The 27269-nt window shown below is 42.5% G+C and overlaps 1 protein-coding gene across 1 annotated transcript; it reads right to left on the bottom strand.

Moving 5' to 3' along the window:
• Nucleotides 1–3561: 3561 nt before the first annotated feature.
• Nucleotides 3562–24569, bottom strand: MINPP1 (multiple inositol-polyphosphate phosphatase 1; the record flags this gene model as incomplete). Its single annotated transcript, XM_082309841.1, has 5 exons — nucleotides 3562–7554; nucleotides 20762–20895; nucleotides 22644–22741; nucleotides 23558–23746; nucleotides 24011–24569. 5 exons carry the CDS (start codon nucleotides 24567–24569, stop codon nucleotides 7155–7157), a joined length of 1380 nt encoding a protein of 459 aa, XP_082165967.1. The 3' UTR covers nucleotides 3562–7154.
• Between the last annotated feature and the right edge of the window lie 2700 nt (nucleotides 24570–27269).

Below are 27269 nucleotides of genomic sequence, written 5' to 3'. Positions count from 1 at the left end.
AGGGTCAGATCTGAGTCCAGCACTGTTCAATACCTGTTCAATATATGGGGAATGAGGGAAAAATTGGTGCTTACTGAATTTGCAGCTGGCACCACGTAGCAGATGTGCTGAATGATAGATGAGAATAACAAGTGCTCTTCACAAACCATCAGCAGGATAGAGGGTGCCATAGAGGGCAGGAGGATAGAGTAGAGGACCTCTCAAAAATTCCTTTCTACCTTATCTTCCTATAATGCCATGCTTTGGAGCCGTGCAACTGATTGTTTAAAAATATTCTCTCTACCATTCACCTCTCAGATTTATTCTAATGAACCAATTATTCATGAAAAATGACCATAATTAAAAATACAGGATATTGTAAATTATTATTGTAAATTCAACATTATAATACAAAATTGTTCCAATTTTTACAGGTATTTTTACATAACCAAAATACTCAGAGAGCAGTAAATAGCCTCTAATAGCAAGAAGAAGGAATACATTATACATGGAGGACAGTGTCTCCTTTGAGAAACAACAGTAGAACATTGGTTACTGATACTTTTAAATACTGTCAGGAGTGAGACTGAGGTACCAGTGAAGAGCTCCACACGCATTGGCCTGATGCTCACCACCTATCAAGGAAAGAAATGGGATGCTATTTGGTGCGTGGGGGGTGTGAAATAAAAATCTAGACAACTTAACAAGAATCATCATTTTGCTTCTTTTCAAGTCAGTGGTGCACCCTCACCTTGAATACTATGTGCAAGTCTGGTCCAGTAAATATATTTATAGGCACAGGGTAAAACCAAGCCAAAAACTAAAGTAGCAACGATACCAGTTAGAAGAACAGAATGATTTCAGCACAGGGAGCAAGATGGGCCTCTCCCATCTGAGGAAAAGAAAATACAAGCCATAAGTAGCATAGGCAGGATGAAAAGAGATCAAGTGTTTAACTCCTCTCCCAATAAAAATGCTCCAAGGAATCAGATGAACTGCTGGTGTTCAGGAAAACACAACACTAAAACAAGATCTATATCACACAAAATGACTGAACTGCTCCAGAATACATGCCAAGCTTTAGCATTTGCATATGGTAACTAACTCTGCTAGTTGAGTATGTCAGAAAGCTATTACTGTTTTTAAAATCACGGCTCATAGAAACGTGAATGAATTTCCAGTCTAGCAGGTAGCAGGCTCAAGTGAAATGAAAGGAGCTGGACCTTCACAAAGCCCACAGTTGAGCTCTAGCCTCCGCCACATCCCATCACAAGGCAAATCTAAGGCTTTGGGTTCAGAAAGCAACAGGAGAGCCGCGTAGAAGAGAAACTGATTAAGTGCTATATATAAAGCTAAACGCAAACCTGCTTTCCATAACTCAAGAAAACCCTGTGGCCAAACAAATGGCCAGTAATTGGGAGCGTATGAGGAAATATTTGCTCTATCCCTACGTGTTTGCTTAGACACCACGTCCTACTAAAAGCCAGAAGTTACCAGGCTAAAGGACCTTCAGCCTGATCCAACCTGGTTCCTCTTCCTGAGGTGCATACTTTCCTTTCCCAGGATCAGTTGGCCTAACCACTCATCCGTGACACTGTAAGAGGTTCAGAATTTATCACATCCAGTGAAGTGTTTGAGAGCTACAGGTCACTAGTATGAAAAAGTCTGCAGAGCTTTTCTGACCCCTAAATAATAATAACAAGCAGTAATTCATCTAGCTCCTTCCATCCTAGTCCTTCAACAATAATCCCTTCCCTGAACACCAATTATTTGGTTTTGTTAATTAAACACAATAAGATGTGTGCTCAAACCTTTCAACAGAATGTCAGAAAAACAATGCTTGCTTTAAACCCTTTTTCAAAGGAATTGTTTAAAAAAAAAAAAATCCACCACCATAAAGACCACATGCTGTCAAGCCTGAACTTCCCCACCTCCTCTGTCTTGATGTTAAGTAAAAATATCTCTTTAAAGTATTGAAGTAAGTTGGGAAAAAAAGCCATAAATGCAGGTTAATCTCTATATAATCTTCATTTTCCACTTCTGGAAGCAAACAAGGGAGGGGAAAAGAGCTGTACGGCCTTTACAAACATCTACCTATATCAGATCTGGAAGCAGAACCTAGCTCTGGCCTGGCATATATTTCACAGTCAATGAAATCCCTCTTGAACAACTTTATCAACATTAGAAACAAAGCAATTTAGAAATAGTTTTCTACTTACTGGACCACAAATCCTGAGAAATCAGGCAGAAAAACAGCACTCAAAAGTTGAACTGGCACAGGAGTTGCTGAGTCTTCGTGATGAAGATGAATTTGAAGGTGGCAGCGTATCAAGGAGAAAACACACCCACACACCCATCCATCCATCCAAGCAAAACAAAAAACAGACGGGACTTTTAAAACAAAGAAACCCCCTACACCATGCACAAAGCAAAGTGTGGCTTCACCATCACATGACGACATGGGTGATGAAACTGCAGCTGACCTCAAGACCACAAATTCATAGGAGGAAGAAGGGTGGAGAGGAGAAAAAAAAAAAAAATCTATCCAGAAATCTTTAAGTTATGAGCTCTCCCTGGCTAACCCGCTCCTGGCATCATGCTTTGGTGGGCTTACCAAGGTATACTGTTTGCATTTGTATATAATTCTTCTTCTGATGGTCCATAACTGACTACCCTTCAAAGACTGTGGAAGACACGAGACCTTCACTCCAGTCCAGTAAGGTCAGTCCTTAGGATGGCCAGGTTTGAAATTACTCTGACAATCAGGAGAAATGGTATATAACTTAAAGCCCAAGAAAACAAGAATTTAACAATTCAAAAGATAAGCCATTATTTCTGCCATACCAGCAACTGCAAACTGACATCTGATAATACTAACTTCCTTTTGAAAAGTTAGACAACTAACAAAACAACCATTTAATATATTATACATCTAAAAAAAGGGCGGGGCAGGGGGAACGGGGATGGTTGCGATAGTGTTCTTTCCCTAGAACATTATACGTGGTTTTGGTATCTTAATTTTAGACACATTTCACTCCTTTTCCTATGAATATACAGTTGGGGGGTGGGGGTGGTGTTTGTTTTAAACAAAACAGCATCAATTGTTTTCTATTTCAAACTGTCTTACAGACTAATACTTCCGAAAATGAAGGAACAGCCCTTGATCAAAGATGATGCCATTCCAGTCACAGCACACTTACAAAAGCACTGCAACCTCAGCACGTGAGCACACTGCAGGCAAAGCTTCATTTTTACATACAGGTAATCAGAGAATTAACAAACTAAGTAGCTAATGGATACTTAGTAAATGAGGATCTGTTGCTAAATACCTACAAGAAATGACAGGTTAGAAAGTATTGCATGATGTATGTTTCTAATTCTTTATTAAATCAACAGTGTCAATCTCTTATTGAGAGTGATAATGTTTATAAAAATACTGCAGCAGATTCTGGACTGCACAAAAACATGTGTAACCCTCACTCCACTTGAAAATGCAGGACATTTCCAGACATTTTGCATACTATACTGATATCTGCAAAAATCTTGTCAGGAAACTATTGCTGTTTTTAAAACCAGGGCTCCTGGAAACAACAGTAAATTTTCACTCACCTCAAAATGTGAGAGTAAAAATTTAATTAAGGCATTTTATATTACTCACCAAGCAATCTGATGACTTAAAATAATCAGAGACACCAATGCAAGTAATAGCAACCTACCAAATGTATTTTGAAGCAGAACACAGCCACGATACTAAAGATCCTGTCATTATTACTGCTCATAAAACAGAGATTAAGAAAATATGCACATTTGTTTTACAGTGCTAAAAATCAAAAACAAGTTCTCAAAATTCATCCAGTTAGTACCATATTATTACAAATTCACATCGCGTCCAGCAACTTGACAGCTCGATGCTAACTGGAATTACAGCAGCAGTACTTACTAGGAAATAAAAATGAATTTGCCAGAAAGATTAGTTAAGCTTTAGACATTTAACAAAATTTGAAACATATTTAAGGTCAGCATCCAAGAACACTGTTGGTATTTTTCATCAATGAAAGCTTCCAGTTTGAGAAAGGTTGCAAACAAAGTCCTCAACAGATGACTGAGATGAGGTGTTTTGTCCAGAGCCACATGCAGGAAGAGAAAGCATTATTTTTCTTGCAGGACTTTTTCAGGATGTGGTAGTCTGCAATGCCATGAGATATGGCAGCCTGTTCAAACATGGCTCACTGAGCTAATACCCAACTTTATGGAAATATTTTGATCCATTTTAGTTTTCCTTTCTGTATATAAACAAATTCAGATATTTACTAAATAAAAGGGTCATACTGAAGTCACCTCCCTAATGGTAAAGATCAGGCACATCAACAAGTGCCTAGAACATTTACATGTCCAAACACCTCTATTGCTACAATTGTGCAAAGTTTCCACATTCAGCCTCTAATTCTGCCAAAGGAATGAGTCAGTGCATCCTTTAAATACAGATCAGAAACCAAACAGCACATTTTCCTTTTCACTTAATTGCTGACAGCCACTGAAGATGTATCTGTTATGCTGGAGGTATGATGGACCTCTACTCCAAGGCAAAATAGGAAACAGCCTCTGAAGAGCCATCCTTGAAGCCCTTTGCACAGAATTTACGTATACAGTCAACTTGGTAATGCAGAAGCAAATGATGCTTCACTGTAGATGGAATTTTTTGGTTCCTCCACCTCATCTGGCACATGATCAAAAAAGTAGTCAAGTGTAACGTATTCCTCCTCCATAAGGAAGAAGGATGTATCCTTTAACAAACATGATGTCTTAAAATCAGTCTCGCTGAACTGACGAACAGAAATCCTCCATTCATCTCCAACAGTCAGGCCTTCATCCCTTCTGTTCAAATCATGAATCATCACAGGATGACTGACTCACAGAAAAAAAATATTTGTTAAAAGGTGGATTTACTCATCCTTTTTCCTGCTATTTACCAAACTTAATTGCCTTTAAACAAAGCTTAATTTCTTTGTAGCTTGACTTAAATGTTGCAATAAAGTTCATAACAGGCATCTGTCACAGTAATTATGATCAGTTGACTTAGTATCAAGGTAGGATCATGTAAAAAAGGAGACATGCAAAGCTGATATAGCAGTAAAAGTCATATGCTGGGGCTGACAGTTATCCTGACCTATATTCCTACTTTCATTTCAGCATCAATACTCCCCCCTAACCATTTCACCCGTTTCAGAAAAAGAGCTGCAGAGCTAACACAGGCAAGTATTTCACTGGGATGTTGATGCTGAAATATCCACCAGTTTTAATCAGTATCTTCAGTGATCAGAACCTCGGTCTCCACAGAAATCCGTGCACTAAAGAAACAGGGCCCTACGTCCCAACATAGGGAAAGGCCCTTAACTCAGAGTGCAAGAGTAAAAAACAGGTTTTCAATTGCTCCTTAACTTACAGATATGTAAACCTTAAGTGCTTTTATACAAGCCATATTAAAAAAAAAGTGACAGAAGCCTAATTCCTCAAGAAAAATTAAAAAATTATACACTAAGTTTAACTCCTCAACTTTGAGCCAGTTTGGCTTTCTCTTTCCTGTTTTTGGGGCAGTTAAGTTCTTAGTTCTGAAGGTGAGCCTGCAAAAAGAAGTAACCCTGCAGCAAATGAGGGTATAAATGTTTATAGTGCATCTGATAGCCTGTGGTAATCACTTATACCAACCTTTCACCCCCTCCCCAGTAATCACAGCAAACTATGCCTCACTTTATGGGGTGAGCTCTGGAACACTCATTTTAAGGTGTGAGCATGTACTTCAAGAGCTACCAGCTCACCCTCATTTGCTTTCGGGCAACTTGTTCACACAGCCATTCCCTTCTGGGTGATGAAGGAAATTTTATGAGACTTACTGCATTTCAGACATTTCTGGGCAATTATCTTCATTTTTCCTTTTTCTGCCACACTGCAGAGCTCTAAAATACTTTCCAACTTTCAGTAGCAAGTGAACCTACTTTAAGTGCAGTTGCTCTAAAAGATCACCAGTACTTGTATGCAGTTAATTCCTTTAAAACTGGCTTCATTTCCAGAACAAGGTGGCTCATCAAATGTATAAGGCCTACGTAAGTGACACTATGTTTGGTGCCTTAAAGCTAGCAGAAGTCAAGTCTCAGCCAGCTACTTTTTACAGTCCAAAACCTGCCCGAATTTAGTGTTAGCAACAATGCTATTTCAGGCAGGAGGCTGGACTGGAGACCTCCAGAGGCCCCTTCCAACCAGAGCTGCTAGGAAAACTCTCAGCACCTGGACAGGACCAAGACGTTCATAGTCATAGCAGAGCTTGACCTGAATGCCCTAGCCCAAACCTTTAACACAAGAAGTTGATGGTGTCAAGTGAAAGGACACACCAGATTACTTGGAGAACAACTGCTCCATCTCCCAGAGCACCTTAAAGGAAGAGTGGCTACTTCCCACTCCCTCTTTTTTTTCTTTTTTCTTTTTTTTTTTACTTCTTTTTAAAGATAATTTACTTACCCTGGAGGCTAACTTGCTATGTGGGATGGGTCGGTGATGACTTTAAGACTTTTAACTCCTGGACCCTTTTCAGGCAGATAATGCATGCAAGAACACTGCAACTCCTCCTGCTTTAAATGCCCAAGAAAGACATTCCCATGGTGCTGTCCAGGCAGAAGTTGGGCAGCTGTGGAGGAGGACTATGTATCCTCTCCCTCCTAGAAGCTCAGGAAAAGGAGCAAAAAAGCTCACAGGTTTGAATTGTTTCATGCCTGCCACAGGAAAACAGTAGGTAGCAGAACAGGCAGCGTAAAGCAATACTGAATCAGTCCAACCACCTTCAGCTCTGATAAAACAGAAGTTGCCTCAGCTCTTAAATCCATCTACGGCACATTTTAAGAGGAATGACCAATGAAATTACTTATTCGTACATATAAACATACAGGCATGCTTCATCTTGCGTCCCTTATTTGTTACAAATGCTCAGCAACATCCCTGTTACAGCATGTGTTTTCGTAATTCTGCTTATGTAATAAATAAACAGCGTATTGAGCTGAGAAAACCCATCAAATCTGCAAGTTTAGAAAGTCAACACAGCAGCAAATCATCAAAAATCCTTGTTCACAACATCTGTCAAACAGAACCAAGATCAATCTGCAGAACACCCACTCCGTTTCATTCCTTCAAAGTTCGTCAATAGCAGTAATATTAACTTTTGGTAATTCACACTCTTCTTTGAAGTGGCAGTTTTCCAGGATGTCCTTATAATAGTCCTTGAGGTCCAGGTAAGTAGAGATGGTTTCATTTGAGTGATGAAACGACATTAGTTTTTCATTCAACAGCATCTGCACTTGATACTCTTCTTTAGAGTTTTTCACTTGATCGCAGTGGTAAAGCACAAATACCAAGTTGGCTGCGTAAGGCACAATCCGGCCACTGCGAAATTTCCGATGTGTTTGTCTGACGTAATTGTTTGCCCTGAGAGGCTCATCATCTTTGAAGAAACCCATAAGAGCAAGCAGTGGCTGAAGTGTCTCTGCATGTCCAACTTGTACAATCAAAGGTGAAGAAATGGGTTTTGAACTAAAAAAGAAAAAAAGTGCAAAGGATGAGCAAGAGCTGGGCTTTAAAACAAACATACCAACATATTGCATGGCTGTCAGCAACAAGGCTTAAAGAAGTAGACTTTGAACTTGTTTTACTCCTATGCCCAATAAAAACCTGTTTGGGAATTTCAGTATATTACAGACTTTTTTTAAAGCATCCAAGCTTCCTATATTTTGTCCCAATTTAAGGTATTGGCTTTTAGATAAAACATAAGAAGTTGTACTAAACATAGTTAGGCTACAGCTAGAGCCTAATATAAATACAGTAAACAAAAGCAAGAAACAGATCAATGTTGTGTGTCCATATACTCAGTACATCTCTCCAACTCCCCGTGTTATTTATGACCCTTTCCCTCATTTTAAAATTGTAAAGCTTTTGGATCCTTTGCCCTCTTCCCTTCCCCCTCCATTCTTTGTTCCCTCCTCTGACTCATTTGACTAGTTCATTTAGATCCTCCCTTCCACACACACCTTCAGGGAAGTATTTTTAGGTTTTAGGACACATTCGCATCCCTCCTGTCAGTCAACAAATAGGAACAGCAGCAAAAAACACATGCCTATAGAAGAAGACAGAAGGCTATTCCTTTGACCTCCTGCAATTTCCAGCTCAGAGATCTCCTTGGCCAGATGTGGCTTCTATGTAATGTAGGACCTCTCAACGAATCTTTCCTTTGTCAAATCTCTCCTTAAATCCACATACATTTTTAGCATGCACAACATCCTGTGGCCAGGAGTTGCACAGCTTCACACACTATTCTTTTAATTTTTTCTATTTGTAGATGCTATGTAACATTTAATCCTTTTACTTACAAATTTGCAATAATATTACTTCCAGACAACTCTAATGACCACAAAACTAAACTCCTGAGCAGTAACTTATCCCAGATTCTCCCTGACAGATAAGATCATTTTTACCATGTGGATTACTTCACAGATCTGCAATTTTCAAGTCCAGTTAGTCTCACAAGGTCCTTTTACAATCCTCCTAGTAGAAACAATTTATCTTATTTACCTTGAATAAAAGTGCTGCATTTGCAATGCCACGTAACTTCTCACATCTTTTTCCCAGTCATTTACAACACGCTGAGCAGCCCAGATCCTTGCAGATCTATCTCCACTAGCGACCTGCCTCTGCTAGGAAAATCAGTCAGCTATCCCTATGCTCCATTTCTTTTATTTTTATTCATTTTTTACCCATGTAAGGACCTTCCCCCTTAATCCTGGCTGCTTGATTTCTTTTGATAAGGAAACCTGTTGAAAGATGTTTGGAAATCATGACTGTCTCTCCCAGATCACCCCATTTGTATGCTTGCTGATGCTTCCCAAGAACTCCAAGAGATATGTTTTCCTTTCCATACCGACACTACTTAGTCAGCCATACCAACACTACTCTGGTATACCGTATTCATCAAGATACTTATCAATGCTAGTCTCAATCATTATTTCTACTAGACTGGCCTGTAATTCTGATTCTCTCCTGGAGCTGCTTTTTTCTTTTTTCCTTTATTTAATTATTTGGTTTTAAATCATCACACCTGCCAGCTCCCACAAGCTTCTTGGCTGAAACCAACATGCACTGGCTGTTATTTCAGCTATTTCATTCATTTCTTTTAGCACTCTTGGGAGAGTATCACCCAGCTCTAGCAACTCAGCACATTTTCATTTTGTTCCAGCTGCACGCCCTTATACACATGCCTGCTTCCAAACATGGTGGTCTGTATTTTATAGTTTACTAAGCAAGGAAGCTAGTAATGTAAATATGCTACTAAAGTCTCCAAAACAAGCGTTACATAGGCATTATTCAATCCACAGGAACTGGATTTCACATACCCCCCCCCCCAAAAGATTTCAGAGTTACTATGAAAAAAAAAAAAAAAAAAAAAAATTAACAGTCTGGCTATCAGCACTGGCTTTAAGCAAGGTTTGGCTTTACTTTCCAGCTGGCTAGCTAGCAGGAATTTTGAAATGGAAGCAAATCACAAAAAATATGGTTAACTTCTTAGCTAGAAAACCAGCAAGACATACCTTTCGAAAACAGGAAACAAATGATGGCATATACGCATACACACACAAGTTTTAAAGAACAAGTAAAGAAAATCTCATGGAGACAAAAGAAGGAATAAACAAGGTGCTCATTCTCACTGTAAGTTGAGTTTTTATTTCACTTGCTTTAGCCTCATGAAATCCTCATGCTAACCGGCCAAACCACCTTGGGAGACAAACCAAACCTCTCCCACTCACACGTATCCCACCGTATTATTTTAACAAGGATTAAAACTGTTTCCTTGTACGATACAAGCCTGAGTTTTCAATAGCCTCTAACACAGTACACTTGGTTTCTCACCAGCTTACTTAGAAATATCTGATTTCTAAGACTACTCAAGCACTCCCTGTTCAGCATCTGGCGTCATGACTCCAGCTCAGATATGGTTTCATATCATCTAATAATGACAATAAAATCACCATCAAGGTTAAAACAGCAACAGTAATATTTTTAATTACGGGGAAATCATGAGAGATTGCCTCTTTAGAGCATGTACACAGGCAAAGGTTACTACTGCCCCTACGTTTCTGATAAAGACAGGAGCGCAAAGCACAATCGACAAAACACTGATAAATTCAAAACAGTAGCACAGGCTAATAAAATACTAAATGGAAGGCCTGAGGTTTCCACACTCAATATTCTTTACGATCGATTAATGACTCAGCGTTACATGGAAGCATCAGGCAAAATTCTCAACATCGTACTCTGGCAACTGCTAATGATACTTCAATTCACTTTTTTCCTCCCTTCTATTTAGTAGTAAACGACTTGGGAAAGCACACTGATCAGTAGGAAAAAAAAAAAAAAATCTCATTTCCAACTTTAAAGGGAGATGAAGAGACTGCGCATAAAACTTTGCCATAAAATATTAAGAGCTTGTCTCAAAGTGATTGCTGGCGATTGGTTTCATATTCATTTTATGGGGCACTTCCAAATGAGCAAAGTGGCTGCCACTAGGCAGGGTTCATTGAAGAGATGTGTCAACTTCAGCTACTGAACCACCCACGCTGTAACCTTCTAAGTAAATCTGACCACAGCTGAAAATGAAGACGTTACTGAACAATTCATCAGCACAACCCTGAAAGCTAAGTCTCAAAATGGAATAAAAGGCACCATGGAGAAGCACAGATGCAGGATTTATTATTCAGACAAATTCTATTTCTCTTTAATCTCAGCAGATTCGGGTTTAATCCCAAATCTTCTGCATCAGCTCACCCATCCTCAACAGTAGATCATTCCTACTCTTCCTACACTGTCCTGCATGACATCCTTGTCTCTAAATTGGAGAGACATGGATCCAACAGATGGACCTCTCAGTGGATAAGGAATGGCTGGACGGTTGCACTCAGAGTTGCAGCCAATGGCTCGATGTCCAAGTGGAGATCAGTGACAAGTGGCGTTCCTCAGGGGTCAGTATTGGGACTAGCACTGTTTAACATCTTTGTTGGCAACATGGACAGTGGGACTGAGTGCACCCTCAGCAAGTTTGCCGACGACACTAAGCTGTGTGGCGCGGTCGGCATGCTGGTGGATAGGGATGCCATCCAGAGGGACCCTGACAGGCTGGAGAGGTGGGCCCATGCAAACCTCATGAAGTTCAACAAGGCCAAGTGCAAGGTCCTGCACATGGATCAGGGCAATCCCAAGCACAAATACAGGCTGGGCAGAGAATGGATTGAGAGCAGCCCTGAGGAGAAGGACTTGGGGGTGTTGGTTGATGAGAAGCTCAACATGACACAGCAACGTGCACTTACAGCCCAGAAGGCCAACCGTATCCTGGGCTGCATCAAAAGAAGCGTGGCCAGCAGGTCAAGGGAGGTGATTCTCCCCTTCTACTCTGCTCTCATGAGAGCCTACCTGGAGTACTGCGTTCAGCTCTGGGGCCCCCAGCATAGGAAGGACATGGACCTGTTGGAACGAGTTCAGAGGAGGGCCACAAAAACGATCAGAGAGCTGGAGCACCTCTGCTATGAGGACAGGCTGAGAGAGTTGGGGTTGTTCAGCCTGGAGAAGAGAAGGCTCTGGGGAGACCTTATAGCAGCCTTCCAGTACCTGAAGTAGGCCTACAAGAAAGCTGGAGAGGGACTTTTTACAAGGGCACATAGTGATGGGACAAGGGGTAATGGCTATAAACTGAAAGAGGGTAGATTTAGATTAGATATAAGGAAGAAATTCTTCACTATGAGGGTGGTGAGCCACTGGAACAGGTTGCCCAGAGAAGTTGTGGGTGCCCCATCCCTGGAAGTGTTCAAGGCCAGGTTGGATGGGGCTTTGAGCAACCTCGTCTGATGGAAGGTGTCTTTGCCCATGGCAGGGGGGTGGGAACCAGATTATCTTTAAGGTCCCTTCCAACCCAAACCATCCTATGATTCTACAATTCCTAGGACTACTGATCCATATCTAAAGTGATGTAAGAAGTGAACTTTCCTTTAACCAAAGTTTATTTCCTAAGCACCAATGTGACTTTCAGCTAGAGATAACCCAAACCCCAGGAGACAGTGGGATAAGAAGAAACATTTCCTACAGAAAAGCTTAACCAGCCAACCTTCAAACCTCATGTAAAAATCCCTCCAACAACTTCAAAGAAGGTAAGTTTTAACAACTGTTAAGCAAGCTTAGACCACATTCTGTCCTTTTTCTCCCCAATACAAAAGCCAGGACAAAGGACTCAAACCTCTATTTTCAGCTATGGGATTAATTCTCCATCCCTCCCACCTTCCCCTGTGATTTATTTCTGGAAAAATCAGCTGGAGGAACCCTACATCTACAAGAAAACAGCAAGGATCAGGGAATGCAGTGGCAGGACTCAGAGGGCAGCAGAAATACTTAATAGTGGTGTTGCTCAAAGTGTTACCACCAGTGGGGGGGGGGGGGAAGTCTGTCAAACAATATTAAGTCCTCATGTGTCAAAACTTCCACCTTAAATAGTAGAACAGAAGACAGCTGCAGTTTCTGACAGACAGACTTCTGCAGTTTCAAAGGCTCTTTTCTGAATGATCCCACCTCCCACGTTCTTACGGACCTCAGAGATTAAATGCATTACTGCAGCAGCATCGTGCTGATGCTAAATGTTGAACCATCATGACGAGCCAAAACCAAATCAAGAGGGTCATGCCACTTGTCAAACCCTTCCTACCAGTTCGTTTGCGTGTTAGTTGCCTAGGTATTGCTTTGCTTGTTTTTTTTAATTCCTTAGATAAAAGGACATGACTGTATAAAAGTTGCTGAGATATCTTTTCAGAGCAATCCTGAGCAAGCAAGTATTAGGTAATTAATGTAAGATTAAGTACGTTCTGGCAGGTTTGAAAGGCACAAGCAACACTTTAAATATCTAGTTCTAGGCAGATAGATGAAGAGACACATTCCCAGGGGAGGTCCCCTGGTCTGCTCAGGTATCTGAGAGAAGTCAGCAAACACACACACACACATTTCAGAAATACAGACACAGGAATGCTGCTGAACGTGCTACAATGACCTATGGAGAATTTCACATCTCTACCTGGTTTCCCCACAAGCACCCTTTAATCATGTCAGAAACCGCATCTTTGAAAGACGGGGCTATCAAAACCAACCATATAATATGATACAAAGCTGCTGTTGGAGACATTTACAGTTTATTAGCAAAAGTAATCCCATTTCTTTGATTCTCTGGAAATGAAGTCAAGACCTGCATGTTTTTCAGGTGTACTAATGTAAACTGTGTGGTCTATTGAACTGTAGAGCTGGCACGTTGTTCTGTGAATACATGAACATCTTATCACAGGGATCAGTTTACCCAGCACACGTACAACACCTGTTCTCCTCTCTGCACAGATATACTGAAGCCAAGCAATGGGTTTTTTTGGTAAGTTATATATAACTATGTAATTAGCAGATGAGGTGACAAGCACCTAGTCCAGAAGCCTTCATCACAGGCTCTCCCAGTACCCCAAAGATCCAGGGGACACAGTGGGGACACCCCTGAAGTGGCCCCATACAAAGCCACGTGGAGCCACTCACACCTCCATGCCCCCTGAGAAAGGGACCCTCTGGAAAGCACAGTACCAACGCCTCTGACCTGGCTCTGCAAGAGTTGCTTCATACCTCAAAGTAAGCCCACGTAGTATGCACCTGGCTGCAAACTGCCCTGCACTTCAAATAATGTAAATCACATGTCCACACGTCATAGCCCTGGTTCTCCTGTGGAGCTGCTCTGCTACTGGGTGGGAGATCAAACACACTTTTTTTACAACTGCCATCAAGGGACGCAGGACTTCCTGAACCTGCTGATGCCCTCAGAGCGCCACGCACCTGCACTGTGCAAACGCAGGATCCCAGCGGCAACCAAGAAGTTTTAATAAAAGAAATGACTGAACAATTTGCATCTGAGCAAAAGTGGTTTTTGAAATCCAATTATACAATTTCTCCTGCATATGTGGAAGCTTTTTGCTCTGTTCCCTTTGTACGTATTATAAAAAGATAGTTTTGAACAGTTAATTGTTTTTAGATCATATATTGAATTATTTTCTACTGAGTCATAGTTTTGAAAGGAGCAATTAGCGCACAGTAGTAAATGACTACAGAAAGGTTATCAATTGTTGTGAACTGACCTGCAAAGAGGAAGGCAAATTACGTGAAACAATAAAAGCTACCAATAAATTGGCAAATTAAGCTGTTTACCTTATGGCTTAGCCATAAGATCACCTTCACTTGATCTTGAACTTGTTCAAATTCAATAAGTCCTTTTTTAAAATACCTTGAACCTGCTTACTCTCAGAGGAAGCCAACAAATATTTTGCAGTGTGTATGTGCAGCTGGTTTAGTATTTTCAGTCATTGGCCATATACTTTAAATATTGAGATGGCTGCACAAAGTATACCTCCCCATTTCCAGAGCCTTATGGTAATCCATTCGGACAGTACAAGTAATAACAGGTATTTCATATTCTCTTTCATGAGCAAGAAAGGCAGACTTGCTAAATATTTGAAGCTAGAAGAAAAAAGTATAGAACAGCTTTAATGAATAGCTGATATCCTTAAAGTGTGCCACAACCAATTTTCAAATCCACCCCTGCACAAGTGTGTAGCTGTTAAGGTTTTTTTTTTTTTTTTTAATAAGATTAGCTGCTTCGTATTGCATTAACTACCAAAATATTTCGATTTCTCATCAACACATGCAGTTCTGGTTGGCAGAACAGCATTCCCAGATCACAGATGTAAGGCTCACCTGGGCATCTCACATAAACCTGAAGCTGAAAAGCAATGCACATCTTTATCACTTCTATATACAGTTTTCCTACAGATTCATACCCTACACTGCAGCAACAGGGGCTTCCTCCTGTAACCGTAATGTTTCCCATTTCTCCTCCCAAGTTCAGTGTCCCAAGTCTCCCAACAAGGCAAGAAGCCAGTGAGCAATGGGGTTGAGCTGGCAGTCCCAGCAGTCCCATGCAACACACAGACCAGATATGCCTCGAGGAGGGACAGGAGCCCATCAACTCTGAAGTTATTCCTACCATCAGCACTATGCTGGTGGCGGGGGGGGAAGGCAGAAATCATAATAGGTTTTGGCCACTAGCCATAGCCCACATATGAGCCACAAAGAACTCAATGCTGCTTCTGAGGTAAGGTGATACTCATTCATTGCTCCTCTACATCTCAACGTTGAAGCGTCTCTAAATACCACAGCTTTGGGAAACTGGATACTTTCTAACTGTTTAAACAAATGCTAACCAGGAAGAGCAGCCTTTCAAGGATTCTTCCATAGTAGCACAACTGCAAGCAAACATGCACGCATGTATCACCACCTGGCAGTTTTACCAATATAACAAAGAGCAGGGACACTTTCAGTTAGACCTAGGCTCCAGTGGGGGGAAAACCCAACCGTTTAGTGAAGAATATTTCCCCATTAGCTTCTTTGCCACATAGTTGCATAGCCTGACTCTGTATTTTCTATCTGTAGCAGGAAGACTTGGGAAAAATGCAGTTCTTATGTCTTCACAAAAATAAAGTGCTTTATGGACTAAGACAACTGCCTAAGTACATTTCAGTACAAGAAATCACCTGGTTTAATTTTATATTCAACTTGCGATACAATATTTTTTTTTGTAATTAAGAAAATTTGTATAGAAGAGAGTGTCCTGGCCCCCAACCTCTCCCTAGAAATCTGACCATGACATTTCCTTACAGACTGGTAAGGAGGTATGGAGGAATGTGGTCCTGAAAGGCCCACTGCAACTGTGGTAAGATCTCAAGGAGTAGATGCTTTCTACTGAAGAACTAACCTTTATTAGACATTTATACTTTATAACAACTGAGGGTGCAGAAGAATGGGGTTCATGCATGGGTGTGCTCACAGTAGGTGGTCAGTAATACAACTATCAATAAATTCAAGTTCCTGAATAGATATTCTAACACCTTTCCACCAGCTCTCTGGATGGGAACAGCTGACGAGAGCAATCATATAGCGAAAATCCCTTTCACAGCCTTCAAACCATCTTGCTGTACAGCAAGACCTACACAGAAGAGACTATTGCTAGTTTAAACCAAGAATTCATATGATGAAAGATCCTAAAAATGACTGAAACTTTTGTACTGCAAATTGAAGGTAGGGCTAATTAGCAATAGGTATTTATTACCACCTTCATAATTTTCTTAAGGATAGACTAATCAGCAGCAGATGTTTTCCCCAGAAGAAAGAAAAGCAAGCTTTAACAAGGCAACTAATAAGGCAACTAAGCACAGTGAGCAATCAGATTGCAAGGTCAAGAATCACTTCATGGAAGAAACAGGGTTACAATAAAAGCAAGGTTTCTCTTTTAAATTCAGCTGTAACTGGGAATGAAAACAGGACAAAGCTATGGAATACTTAAAGTACGCTACAAAAATGCAGCGTTGCCAACACTGTTCTCCACTGCCAAGCCTGAAGCAGAACGGATAATCCAGATCCCTCAGCTTCTTGCTGGAACAGAAATGCTCCCCCTTCTACTTTTGCATAGCCCAATCTAAGCTTTCCAGAAAGAAAGGAGAACTTGGAGCAAAGATAATGCTTTGGCCGTAAATTTGTTGTCCTTAAATTTTTAAAACAAACAGCCAGCTACAAATCAACATTAAACATCATTAAATTGAAACAACATCCCACTAAAAGACTTTTTCATCACAAAGGTTCATTTTCTGAGTAATGAACTGCTGCAAAAGTGTTTAGCCTGTTGCCTTGAAGCTGCACAATACCATATAAAAAAAAGAGACACTCATGCACACACATATGCAAAACCAAACATTTTTTACTGTTATTAACATAGGCATATTTTTTTATTTGTATGGTTTCTTGTTTTCATATGTACTCTCATATTGCCACAGGATCCAGGAGAAGTCTCTCTCCCTAGATGAAAAAGCATTAGTCGCACCTCCGCCCTCTAGATCACAAGAGACACAAGCTGCTCCAATACATCGGTGGTGGCAGATTTCCACACATTCTTAAATACACCGGGTTACCCAATTCAGATTATACACAAGTCTTCAGTGCTTTAAGACTGCCACCTTACGTTGTGGGATGGAGCGACATGCTCCTTTTGTACAAGGCAATGCACGATGCAGACTAAACAGACTGCTCACCCAGCTTTGAATTTTGCAAGATTTTTAGGGTCCCGATCCTTTACACACACACATAAATTCACTACCTGCTTCCCTCTGTGGCGGCAATACAACACGAGAGCCCCAGAGATTGCAACCAGACTTCTGCAGCCAAAGCTGAAAGACAGGATGAAGTTATCTCTGTCCTGCAGTGCTCTGCCTCAGACACCTGCTCTTCCCCAGGGACCCTGCCCCACCTTGTAATTTACTGACTGCTGATCTGGTTCTCAAGCAATCAGAAGTATAGATACAGATTTTGGCAACTATGGCTTTTTTTATTGTTATTAAACTTACAGGGATATCTTACACACAGTTGAGACACACAGCTGCAATAAGTGCATATAATTTAAGGATTGAAAGGCTGTCACTGTTCCCTAAAAGGAAACAAAATTGAACACTCTCCTTACATGAGTCAAGCTGCATTTAGAAGTTATTTTTCAGATTTCAGAAGGACAGAGGGATGGTTAGGGTCTTGCTTGCCTGTTTTTCTTTTAACCTGCACTTCTTCCTGATCTTCTCATTCCCAGTTCTTCCTTTCTCTGTTCGTAGGGACAGACAGAGGCAATCACAGCGGCATGCTTGTCAATGTGTTCACAGTTGGGCGTTAATGACCTGTGCCCTGATGTATTTTTCATTTAGCTCTCTAGTAGGCTGAAGAAAGGATGCAGTGAAGAGGTTTATTTAAAGGGTGGTAACCACTGCTTTGACTCCACAACTACCAAAACCAGAGGTATCACCAACTCCCACACAAGCCTTAAATTTCCAGACACCAGAGTGATCATTTGACAGCACAATTTCTTAAGCCAGCTTGGCTGCAGAGGGGTCACTATTGCCAGCCGCCCACCTTTCTTTCATTCACAGCAACGCCCCAAAGCCAAACTTATTTCATGTTTGCAACTGCCAAGTTTTAACCCATTCATGGCAAAATGAACAGAGGTGTCTCCTTTGTGCTGGCTGATGCACAGCACAGGCGAGATTCAGAAAGGCCCCTGACCGCCACTGCCCCACAACGCAGCAGAGTCCTGTATGCTCCCATCCTCAGCTCTCATTTCCAACCCTGTACAGCCCCCTTCCCTGGGCTCACATAATCATTAGAGCAGGATCAAGGCACTAATCTGGATGCAAGTGTTAGGAAAGTCTACACGCACATCTCAAAGGCAAATTTTCAGCGCATTTACCTCCTCGCATACTAAGTCGATACTTAGTTAAAAACAGACATGTCAGTCTGATTTTCCAGGTGAATGCCAAAAATAATTAAGATAAACAGTCCAAGTACTGTTTACCTAACAGTAACTCCACTTCAGATGAAAGAAACTATGTCATGTGTTGTATTAAACATGATGTCAACATTCCTGCATCACTCAGAGCTCCAGTGATGAACACAGGGTATCTCTCTGCATCCCACACTGAAGGACAGCAAAAAAGCCAACTGACTGTTTGAGAATTATGCTTCAACTGACTTAACACACAGTTCTTCTACCACTGTTAATGTCCAGCTTGGATCCTCAGTCAGTAAACTTTTAAAGGAAAAAAACTTCTTTCCTGTCTTCTCTGCTATAAAATGCTTATAATCAACTTTATCATTCCTCCAACCCAAAATGTGAATGCTACTTCTAATTTCAGTCTGCCAACTAAAAGAAAAACAAAACAAAAACACATCTTCCAACAGGTTATCATGTAAAAAATACATATAGCCAGCCTCAAATATCCGTGACTCATGCTTTTTCTTTCTGAAATATCAAAGCCATTACTATCATTCTGCTGGGTGTTAGGTAGATCTACTTTAATATATTGACTAGAGAAATAAAGTCCCAAGAATGCTAGGAATGCAAGAACATCCACCACATGTAACAAACGTTTACGTGTCAACACCAAAGCTGAATTTGCTGGTTGTAAGTTGAAGTTATTTATAAATTGGTTTCTATCAAGTATTTAACAGTGCAATATTTATATAATCTTACAATCACATCCTTGATACTGTGTACTTTTATAAACGTTTCCACACTTATCTGCTAAGATATTAATTCATGTGATCGACCACCAAACTATGAATTTATAATTCCTCATTTTGCATATGGAGCATGCACACAGGTTGTAAATTAATTCTCATATGAATGCACTGCATTTAAGCCTAAAGCAGCTATCAAAAAAACAGATTACCAGCACATGAAAGCAAATGTAGGCAATTCTGTGACACAAACATCCCAACCTGTAACTGAAGCCTTTTGTTTTCTCCATGCCACAACAGATCCCAGTTTCATTCCTATTGTACTTCTCTGCATCATACCAATTCACAGAAGACAAGATCAACACCAAACAGATGCTGAATCACGACTGCTGACTGATACCATCTCATAGGAGTAAACAATACACAAAAAGAGCACAGGCATCTCACCTCTAATTTTAAGGAAGTATAGGGGTGGTTATATCCTGATACTATAAAGGCAGTTTTGAGGACTGCGCAACTCAGTGGATAGAGTACCACTGCTATTGTTCTTCCACTGACACAAAACAACTGTTGTCAAATCATGGCAATAGATGAAGACAAACCATTTTATCAGACCACCATCCTTTGGAGACACCTCGTTATTGTATTTCCAAGACTATTAACAGTTACTTGTAAGGCCTAATATTTTCCTACAGCTCCAGTGTTGTTCCCAAACTACAGCTTTGCTCTAAAAGCATAAGGATGGGAAACTAAATACCCTAGACAGAGTTCTCAGACTGGCCAGCTGAACTACTGACTTTAAATTCATCCAACAAATCAAGGCATTTACAACGACTTCAGGATAGAAGTGTCTTTCTTCTGTTCTTACAGGGCACCGAGTATATCACCTAAAGTCTGCCCTTCCCTAGTCACAACAAAGCAGGTGTGTTACAACAAGGCTGGTTTGCTGTTACAGCTCTGGCCTCTTGGATCCTGCAACAGGCTGTTCTCATCTACAGTCACTAAGTGTTTGGATTGATCTGTAATAATTATTTTTCCATAATTACATTTCAACACCTTTAATCTGAAGCTTTAATAATGCAAGAGACTCAAATCAAACACATGCAGAAAGAAAGATTTCCACGCTGAAGTGCTTAAGTAACCAGATAACAGAACGTATCATGGGGATGCTTTCAACCCACAGTCTTACATTTTCACCACAAATTATTTTTAACAAGGACATTTTAAACAAAAAGCTCATTGAGTTAAAACAATGGCCTCTTCTCAAACTGTGCAGGAAGAGAACACCATTATCAGACACAGCAGCTGGCTGGCCCTTGAAGGCCTGTGTGGATCAGTAAGTTAAAAGACGGAAATACATTACTGGGCACAAGAGCATCAATGGAAGGAAAAAAAAAATATATATATATATACTCTTTAAAGTGCTCTATTAAAAAATTGATTCTCTCCATTAAAATTCTCATAGCTCAAACTCTCCTGACTTTGTTACGTTTGGAAGTAAAGTACTTCTATTCACATTAAATCCAACTCAGGATTGACCACAGAAAGCTTGTAGCCAAAGCACAAAAGCCTTTTAATTTACCTTTTGCTCTCTTCCACCGCTCTGTCCAAATGCTGGAAGATATCTTGGAATAAAATGCAGCTGGAGCGACTATTGATGTCATAGCCATATCCTCTCTTCCAGTATTGCTTCAGGTCGTTCAGATATTCCAGTACCTAAAGTTACAGAGTTCACAAGTTTTTATCATAGCACAGAGGGAAAACAAAGAACCTACAACCTGGAGCAATGACACTACCACACACTGCATGAAATCAACAATTCTTTGACACAAAAAAACCCCCAACCAAACATCAAGGCTCCAGTTCAAATCACTTCAGCATAAAACCAGACACAATAGATCAGACTAAAGAGCCACCAAATTCAGCATCCTGTCTCTGATCACACTCATAATCAGGCCTAGAGAAAACAGCAGGCACACTTCCCCAGACTCCAGCAGTTTTCAGCTCAGGGCTTTGAGCCCTAAGGTGGTTTTCTACAAATTTAACAGACTTCAGTGGATTCTCTCCCACAATAGCCCAATCTCCCCTTTGAACGTACCAAATTTTAGCCTTAATAGTGCCCTGCAGCTTGGCTACAGAGTGTGTTTAAAAAAGAAAAAAAAAAAAAAAAAAAAAAAGTCTGCTGTGACCCTGCCTGCCGCTAGCTTCATTTGGTACCCATTAGGTACCACACATGGCAAGACAATCATTAGCCACTGCTTTTTTAGCATTTCTGATTTTGCCTTATGAAGGTCAAAGATCCTTAGCTTAGTTAATCATTCTTCAGATGGAAGCAATCCCATACCTTTAACTGAGCTTGTCTATTTCTACATTCTAGAGATGTGCACACATCTCAAAAAGACAAAACTGTGCCTTGGATTTATGTAAGAGCACACGATGCTCTCCTTGTTCTCTGTCGCTTTTCTTACAATTCCTAGCATTAAAGTTTTTTTTTTTTTATTTTTGTTCATTAATTTTACTGTAGCTGAGCCGACGTTTTCATGGTTCTATACCATCAGAATTTTACTTCTCAGTGGCACAACAGATCTGAGAGATGGTCACCTCGTATATGAAGTTTTAACTTCGTATCCCATCCGCATCGTTTCATAGCAAACACCATCTGCCACTGTACTGCTGTGTAATCCACCCTCACAGGGCCCCTTGGCAAAGCCTCTCAAACACCCCGTATTCTTACTATCCCAAGTAACTCCATATAATCAGGAAGCTTTCCCACCTCACTGCTAAGTTATTTATAAATATATTGAACAGCACAGGTCTCAGCAGAAGTCCATGGTGACCTTCCTCCTCTTTGAGAGGACAGCATTTACTCCTAACTTCACTGCCTACCCTTTAGCCAACCACCTATCCATGTGGAGACCTCCCCTCTTTCCCAGGTGTGCTAAGTTTCCTTAAGAGCCTCAGAGGGGCCTTACTGAACATGTTTTGGAGTGCCAAATCAATGACATCACTCTTAATCCCTATCTCTCTTGATCCCTTCAAAGGGTACATCAGGTACTTTTTGAAAGAAAAGGAACCAACATTAAAAGAGTCTTTAGAGGACCTAGAAGACCTCATTTGATGTCCTCTGGAATCAAGGCACTTTATCATATGACTACCATATGCAAAACAAAGCTGTCACAGCATTTCTGATGTTACAGAAATAAAAGCATGTAAGAATTAAGCACAACAGGAAAAGACTGTTTTGATCAGGACAAATCAAGACTGCACCAGTATTTAAGTCTGAATGAAGACAGGTATTTCAGTCTTGCTGCTTGATTAATCCAGAGCTCTTTGGAGACCAAAGGAGTGCTTCATCAGACGGAAGAATAAGACAACTTACAACTTCTGACTCTGCAAAGAGTTGTATCTGAACACCAATGCATCTTTTAAAGGCTTCTCAAATCTCTCTCCCATTTAGCACCTACCTTGGCATCTTCTTCACTGAAGAGCGAACACCATGGGGAGGTCACATTTTTTATAGCCAACTCATATGAGCAGGTGAGAAAAGCTACTTGAACAAGATCTGCAATAAATCCAAGGAACAAGCAAAAGATAAACCACTGCTACACAAGTAGCAACTTTCTCTCAACTTGCCTCTAAAACAAAATGTAGTACAATTCAGCAATGCAAACAATGTAATCCAATCAGCAGTCCAAAGGCCAAGCACCAAAAATAAGACATTTTCAACAGGAATAGGCATTGATCGCTAGTGCATCCTCATCACCACAAAGGACTGGGGAGGCAGCACCAGGAAGGTGTGTCTGTTCAACGCAGAGCAGTCTCTTGACTACCGCTACTCATCCTCCACGTTAGTGGCTGAGTTTGAACAGCAGCATGCCACAGCTTTGAGACTGTGGCTTTAGGGACATGCTGGAAACGACCGCAACACCTATTTAGGGGGGCTCCGCCCTGACTTGACCACACAGGGAAGCCTGGCACTTCTCTTCTGGACAAGTGAGGTTACAACACGGACATACCTGCCCACCTTTTCCTGAGGTTATTTGTGTGTTTGAATTGTAACAGGTTTTACAAAAGCTGCATCTGCTCAACAAAGCAGAATTAAAAGAATAACACACTTGTATCCCTGAAAACAAAGGTAAAGTTGATTTCATCTGTAGGAAAGATACTTTTCAAACGTCTTTTTCTTCCAATCACTGACTAACAAGCATTCATTACTGCAACACCAGAACACATTTGCATCCTTATGCATTTAATTAGAGACTGCGTGTCCGATTCACACCATATTTCAAATTACCTACTCTGCATAGCTACACAGCATCTCGGAAATTGTTCTCAGCCAGACTCGAAGCCAAAGCCACCTGTAACAGGCATTCATTACCTGCGTTCAGCTCCTCCACGGGCAAACACAAGGCACTCGCAACCTTCTCCAAGACCTTCCTCATCTCCGGCCCCTCTTTGAAGGCATCCACCTGGCACATCGCCGCATCGTTCTCCTCCACCAAGGCAACAAATTTGGCGCAGTGATCAAAAAACCGCATCAAGGAATCGTTAACTTCAACCTCCACCTCTGAAAGCAAACGCGGGCCTCAGGAATGCAGGTGGGGGAGGCATCGCCGTCCCCAAGGATACGGGGCCCGGCCACCCAGACACCCTCCCGGGGACAGCCCCCCCCCCCCCCCCCCCCCCGCGGTGTCCCTACGGGGGGGACGCGGGGTGCAGGGTCCTCCTCAGCCTGGGGCTGGGGGACACGGGACTGGCCTCTCGGCTTCCCTCAGCCCCGCGGAGGGCGTGGGGCTCCCTCAGGGAAGGGGCGGGGGGGGTCCGGGCTCACCGTCGCTGCCGAGGCCGAGGGAAGGCCCGAGCCCGCGGCGGAAGGCGGCGCCGCTCTGCAGGCAGCGGTGCTTGGAGCTGCTGGCCAGCGCCAGGCGGCGGCGGGCGGCGAAGAGGGCGGGGAAGCGGGCGGCCAAGCGGCGGGCCAGGTGCTCCATGTCGCGCCGGCCCTGCGGCGCCAGCCGCCCGTCGAGGCTCTCCTCGTACCACATCTGCCAGGCGGCCAGGTCGGCGGCGGCAGGGCAGGCTGCTGCCGCGGCGGCGGGGCGGCGGAGGAGGCGGGCGTGCAGGTCGCCCAGGCGGCGGATCTGCCCGGCCGTGGGGTAGCGGGTGCCGTGGCGGACCAAGGCGCGGAGCTGCAGCGGCGCGCAGGCAGCGGGCAGCCGCGACTCGGCCGCGGCGGGACCCAGCGACAGCGGGTCGCGCACCAGGTGCGGGTTCACCTCCTCGTAGCGGGACTTAGTGCCGAAGTAGCCGCTTAACCCCGCGTTCGCCACCGCCAGCGGCAGAAGGAGGAGGACGGCGGAGGGCAGAGCAGCAGCTGCCCGGCGCGGCGCCATGGCAGCAACTGCGCGGCTGCCGCAGGAAGAGGCGGAGCGGAGCCGAGCGGAGCCGCCTCCTCTCGCCGTCCCCTCGCTTCAGGGGCCGCGCCTCAAGGCCGGCGGCTGGCAGGCGGGCGCGGGGGCGGCCCGAGCGAGCCATACGCTGTCCTCAGGGCCTTCGCGTCCCTCCCGCCAAGCCTGGGGCGGTGGCTCCCCTCAGGCCGGGCTCCCTCCCATCAGGGCTGCACCCATGTGTTAAAACTCCGCCTTTTTGACCCATTTATGGCCCCTCACGACGCTAAGGACCCTGATCCTCCTCCTGCCTTGAGCCCGCTTTGGCAGGGCTTGGCCACCAACACGGGCTGCATCGTCCTTCTCCACACCGGCCGATGCGCTGGGTGAGTGAAGCCAAGAAGGGGCTTTCGAGGGCGTTTTTGGCTCTTTTTGATGAAAAGCTGTTGAATTCCACTCAAAAGTGGAATCGCATTGCTGCGAGGGGGATTGTGGGTCACTGCTGCCAGGGTTGGCACTGCAGGTCAAGGGCAGTGCAGGGTGTCGGGGTTTTTTAACACGGCTTATGCATTCCCAGCAGGAGCGGGCTCAGGTGGAAATACGCAGCTGTGGAAAAGTCAAATGAGTGGGAGCATGAAGTTTGCAGCCACGGATGCTTCTAGCAGGAGCGGTGTCTGGAGAGCCACCGGTACTGGTTATAATCCTCGCATCACGCTGGCATCGCTGGCAGCACAGCATGACGGCATTGTAATGACCTATCCAGAAAAGCTTAGAAAGGCTTAGAAAAGCAAAGAATAAAAAGAGGCACCCTGTAGAAAAGCCTGAGTGCACTGGTGACGCGCAGGGTTATAAAACAGCTTGGGCAAAAGCGTAAGCAAAACAACCCCAGTGCTGATGATACCTGTTTTCAAGAAAAGCCTCGCTACTAAATAGGTGTCAGCTTGTAGCTAAGGAAACTGAGTTATTTGTAGGAGAAGCAAGGATTGAGGTTAACAAAAACATCTCAAGTCTCAGGAAAAGGGCTTAGCTTTTGGCCCACAGCATGGCCTGGGGAGACCTATGTTTTATACACAGAAAGATCAGGTATTTTACTCCCTGCCTACACAGTCAGGCTCTTGCTTATACAGTTGAGAATTTTCACTCAACAAATAGATTTTCACGGTATATTTAGTCAACTAGTGAAATTCTGTTGGAAAGTATGTATCTCACCTGTCTCCCACCACATCAATAATCAAAACAAAGTGTTAATGCAATGATATGCAAAGGCTCAAACAGTTAGGATAGGCAAAGCCTTTAAAGCTGAGAGAGAAAGGGGAAAGAAAAGTATAGGTATAAGTATAAGTATAAGTAAGTGTTTTAAAGCTTCTGGGTGAAGTTATGGGCTATCTGTGTCAAACCTGAGTGGTGTGACTTAGCTGTCTCACAGTTATTGTGCAGGGCTACTTGCTGTGTTTCCTGGTGCCTTTGGGAAAGGAAATAGTACAGTATGCAAAGTAAATTATCTTGTTGAGGGCTTTGGCTCAACCCTCTCTAGTGTGAAAGGTTACTTCTTACCAAGCATAATGCTTTTAGGGTATATAGCAAAAATTGTTGACAGTGAGGATTTTGTTCCATATGTTTCATAGAGATACAACTAATAAGGGGGTGGATTTGTGATCTCTTAATACCTAGCAGCAGTTATGTCAGCTGTCAAAAAATTACTCTCACTTGAGAGGTAATGCACTCAGTTGTTCTGTTGGGGCTTCTGTTTCAGCTGCATCTTGGTCACAGAGTGAGGTACTTCATTGTTTCTGTCGCCGTTCGTGGCCCGTTCGTCTGAGCCTTGCACAGCATGCTGCTTTTCCTGCGCGGGGATCTCGAGGCAGTTGTAGGTAAGTACCAAACAAGTACAGTGCTGAGAGGCAGACAGGTTTGGCACTCATAACCTAAGTTAAATTTCTGTTTCCTCTTTAGAGACCAGAAGTATTCAAAATGGTAACTTCAGGAAAGAGGAGCAAAGTCTGATTCTCTATCAGGACACAAAAGATCATTTTGATGATACGCATACAAACCTAACAGTATGTTTCCACTTCTGCATGGGATATGGCCAGTTCCTAGACTTTTATTTCCTATTTAAAATATTCCAAGGAGTGTTTTCATGCACAAGGTGATTTTACACCAGTATTCTTCATACCAGTTTCTATCATTGCATGTATCACCAAGACCCTACTGCTGTCTTTAAGCTACGCTAAAGGATCTGAAAGAAGGGGGAACAATCCCATGGTGATTCACAAAACGATCTCCCCAGCGGAGAGGTGGAACACCCACTGCACCTCATTTTAATTGCTAGCACAGTAAGCAGATAAACAAACTCTTAATGATTGCATATGCATTTCACTGGTCATGGAGCTGTGCTGGAAAGGGCTTGGGTTAAACAAGGAAAATACAAGTTTGTGCAAGAAGGTGACAGTAAAAACCAGTTATTGTTTAAAAAAAAGGACACTGTCTACTATAAAACAGTGGTAATTCAAAATCAGTGAGACAAACAAAAGTGTCTTGATCATTTGTCTAGTACAGCTCTTTTAGATGTAAATTGTTCCTCAAAAATGATTCCTGGGAGCTTTCCAATTTTACAAGGCTGGACTAAACTTGTAAGTAAGCATTTCAAGACCAGTGCAGAGAATTAATTTGGATTTCAATTTGAAAAGAGGTCCAGAGGGGAAAAAA

The sequence above is a fragment of the Platalea leucorodia genome (genome assembly GCF_965183815.1).
Source record: "Platalea leucorodia genome assembly, chromosome: 4".
In the NCBI taxonomy this organism is placed as follows: domain Eukaryota; kingdom Metazoa; phylum Chordata; class Aves; order Pelecaniformes; family Threskiornithidae; genus Platalea; species Platalea leucorodia.
The sequence above is the reverse complement of the archived record's forward strand: the minus strand, read 5'-3'. Positions and strand labels throughout refer to the sequence as shown.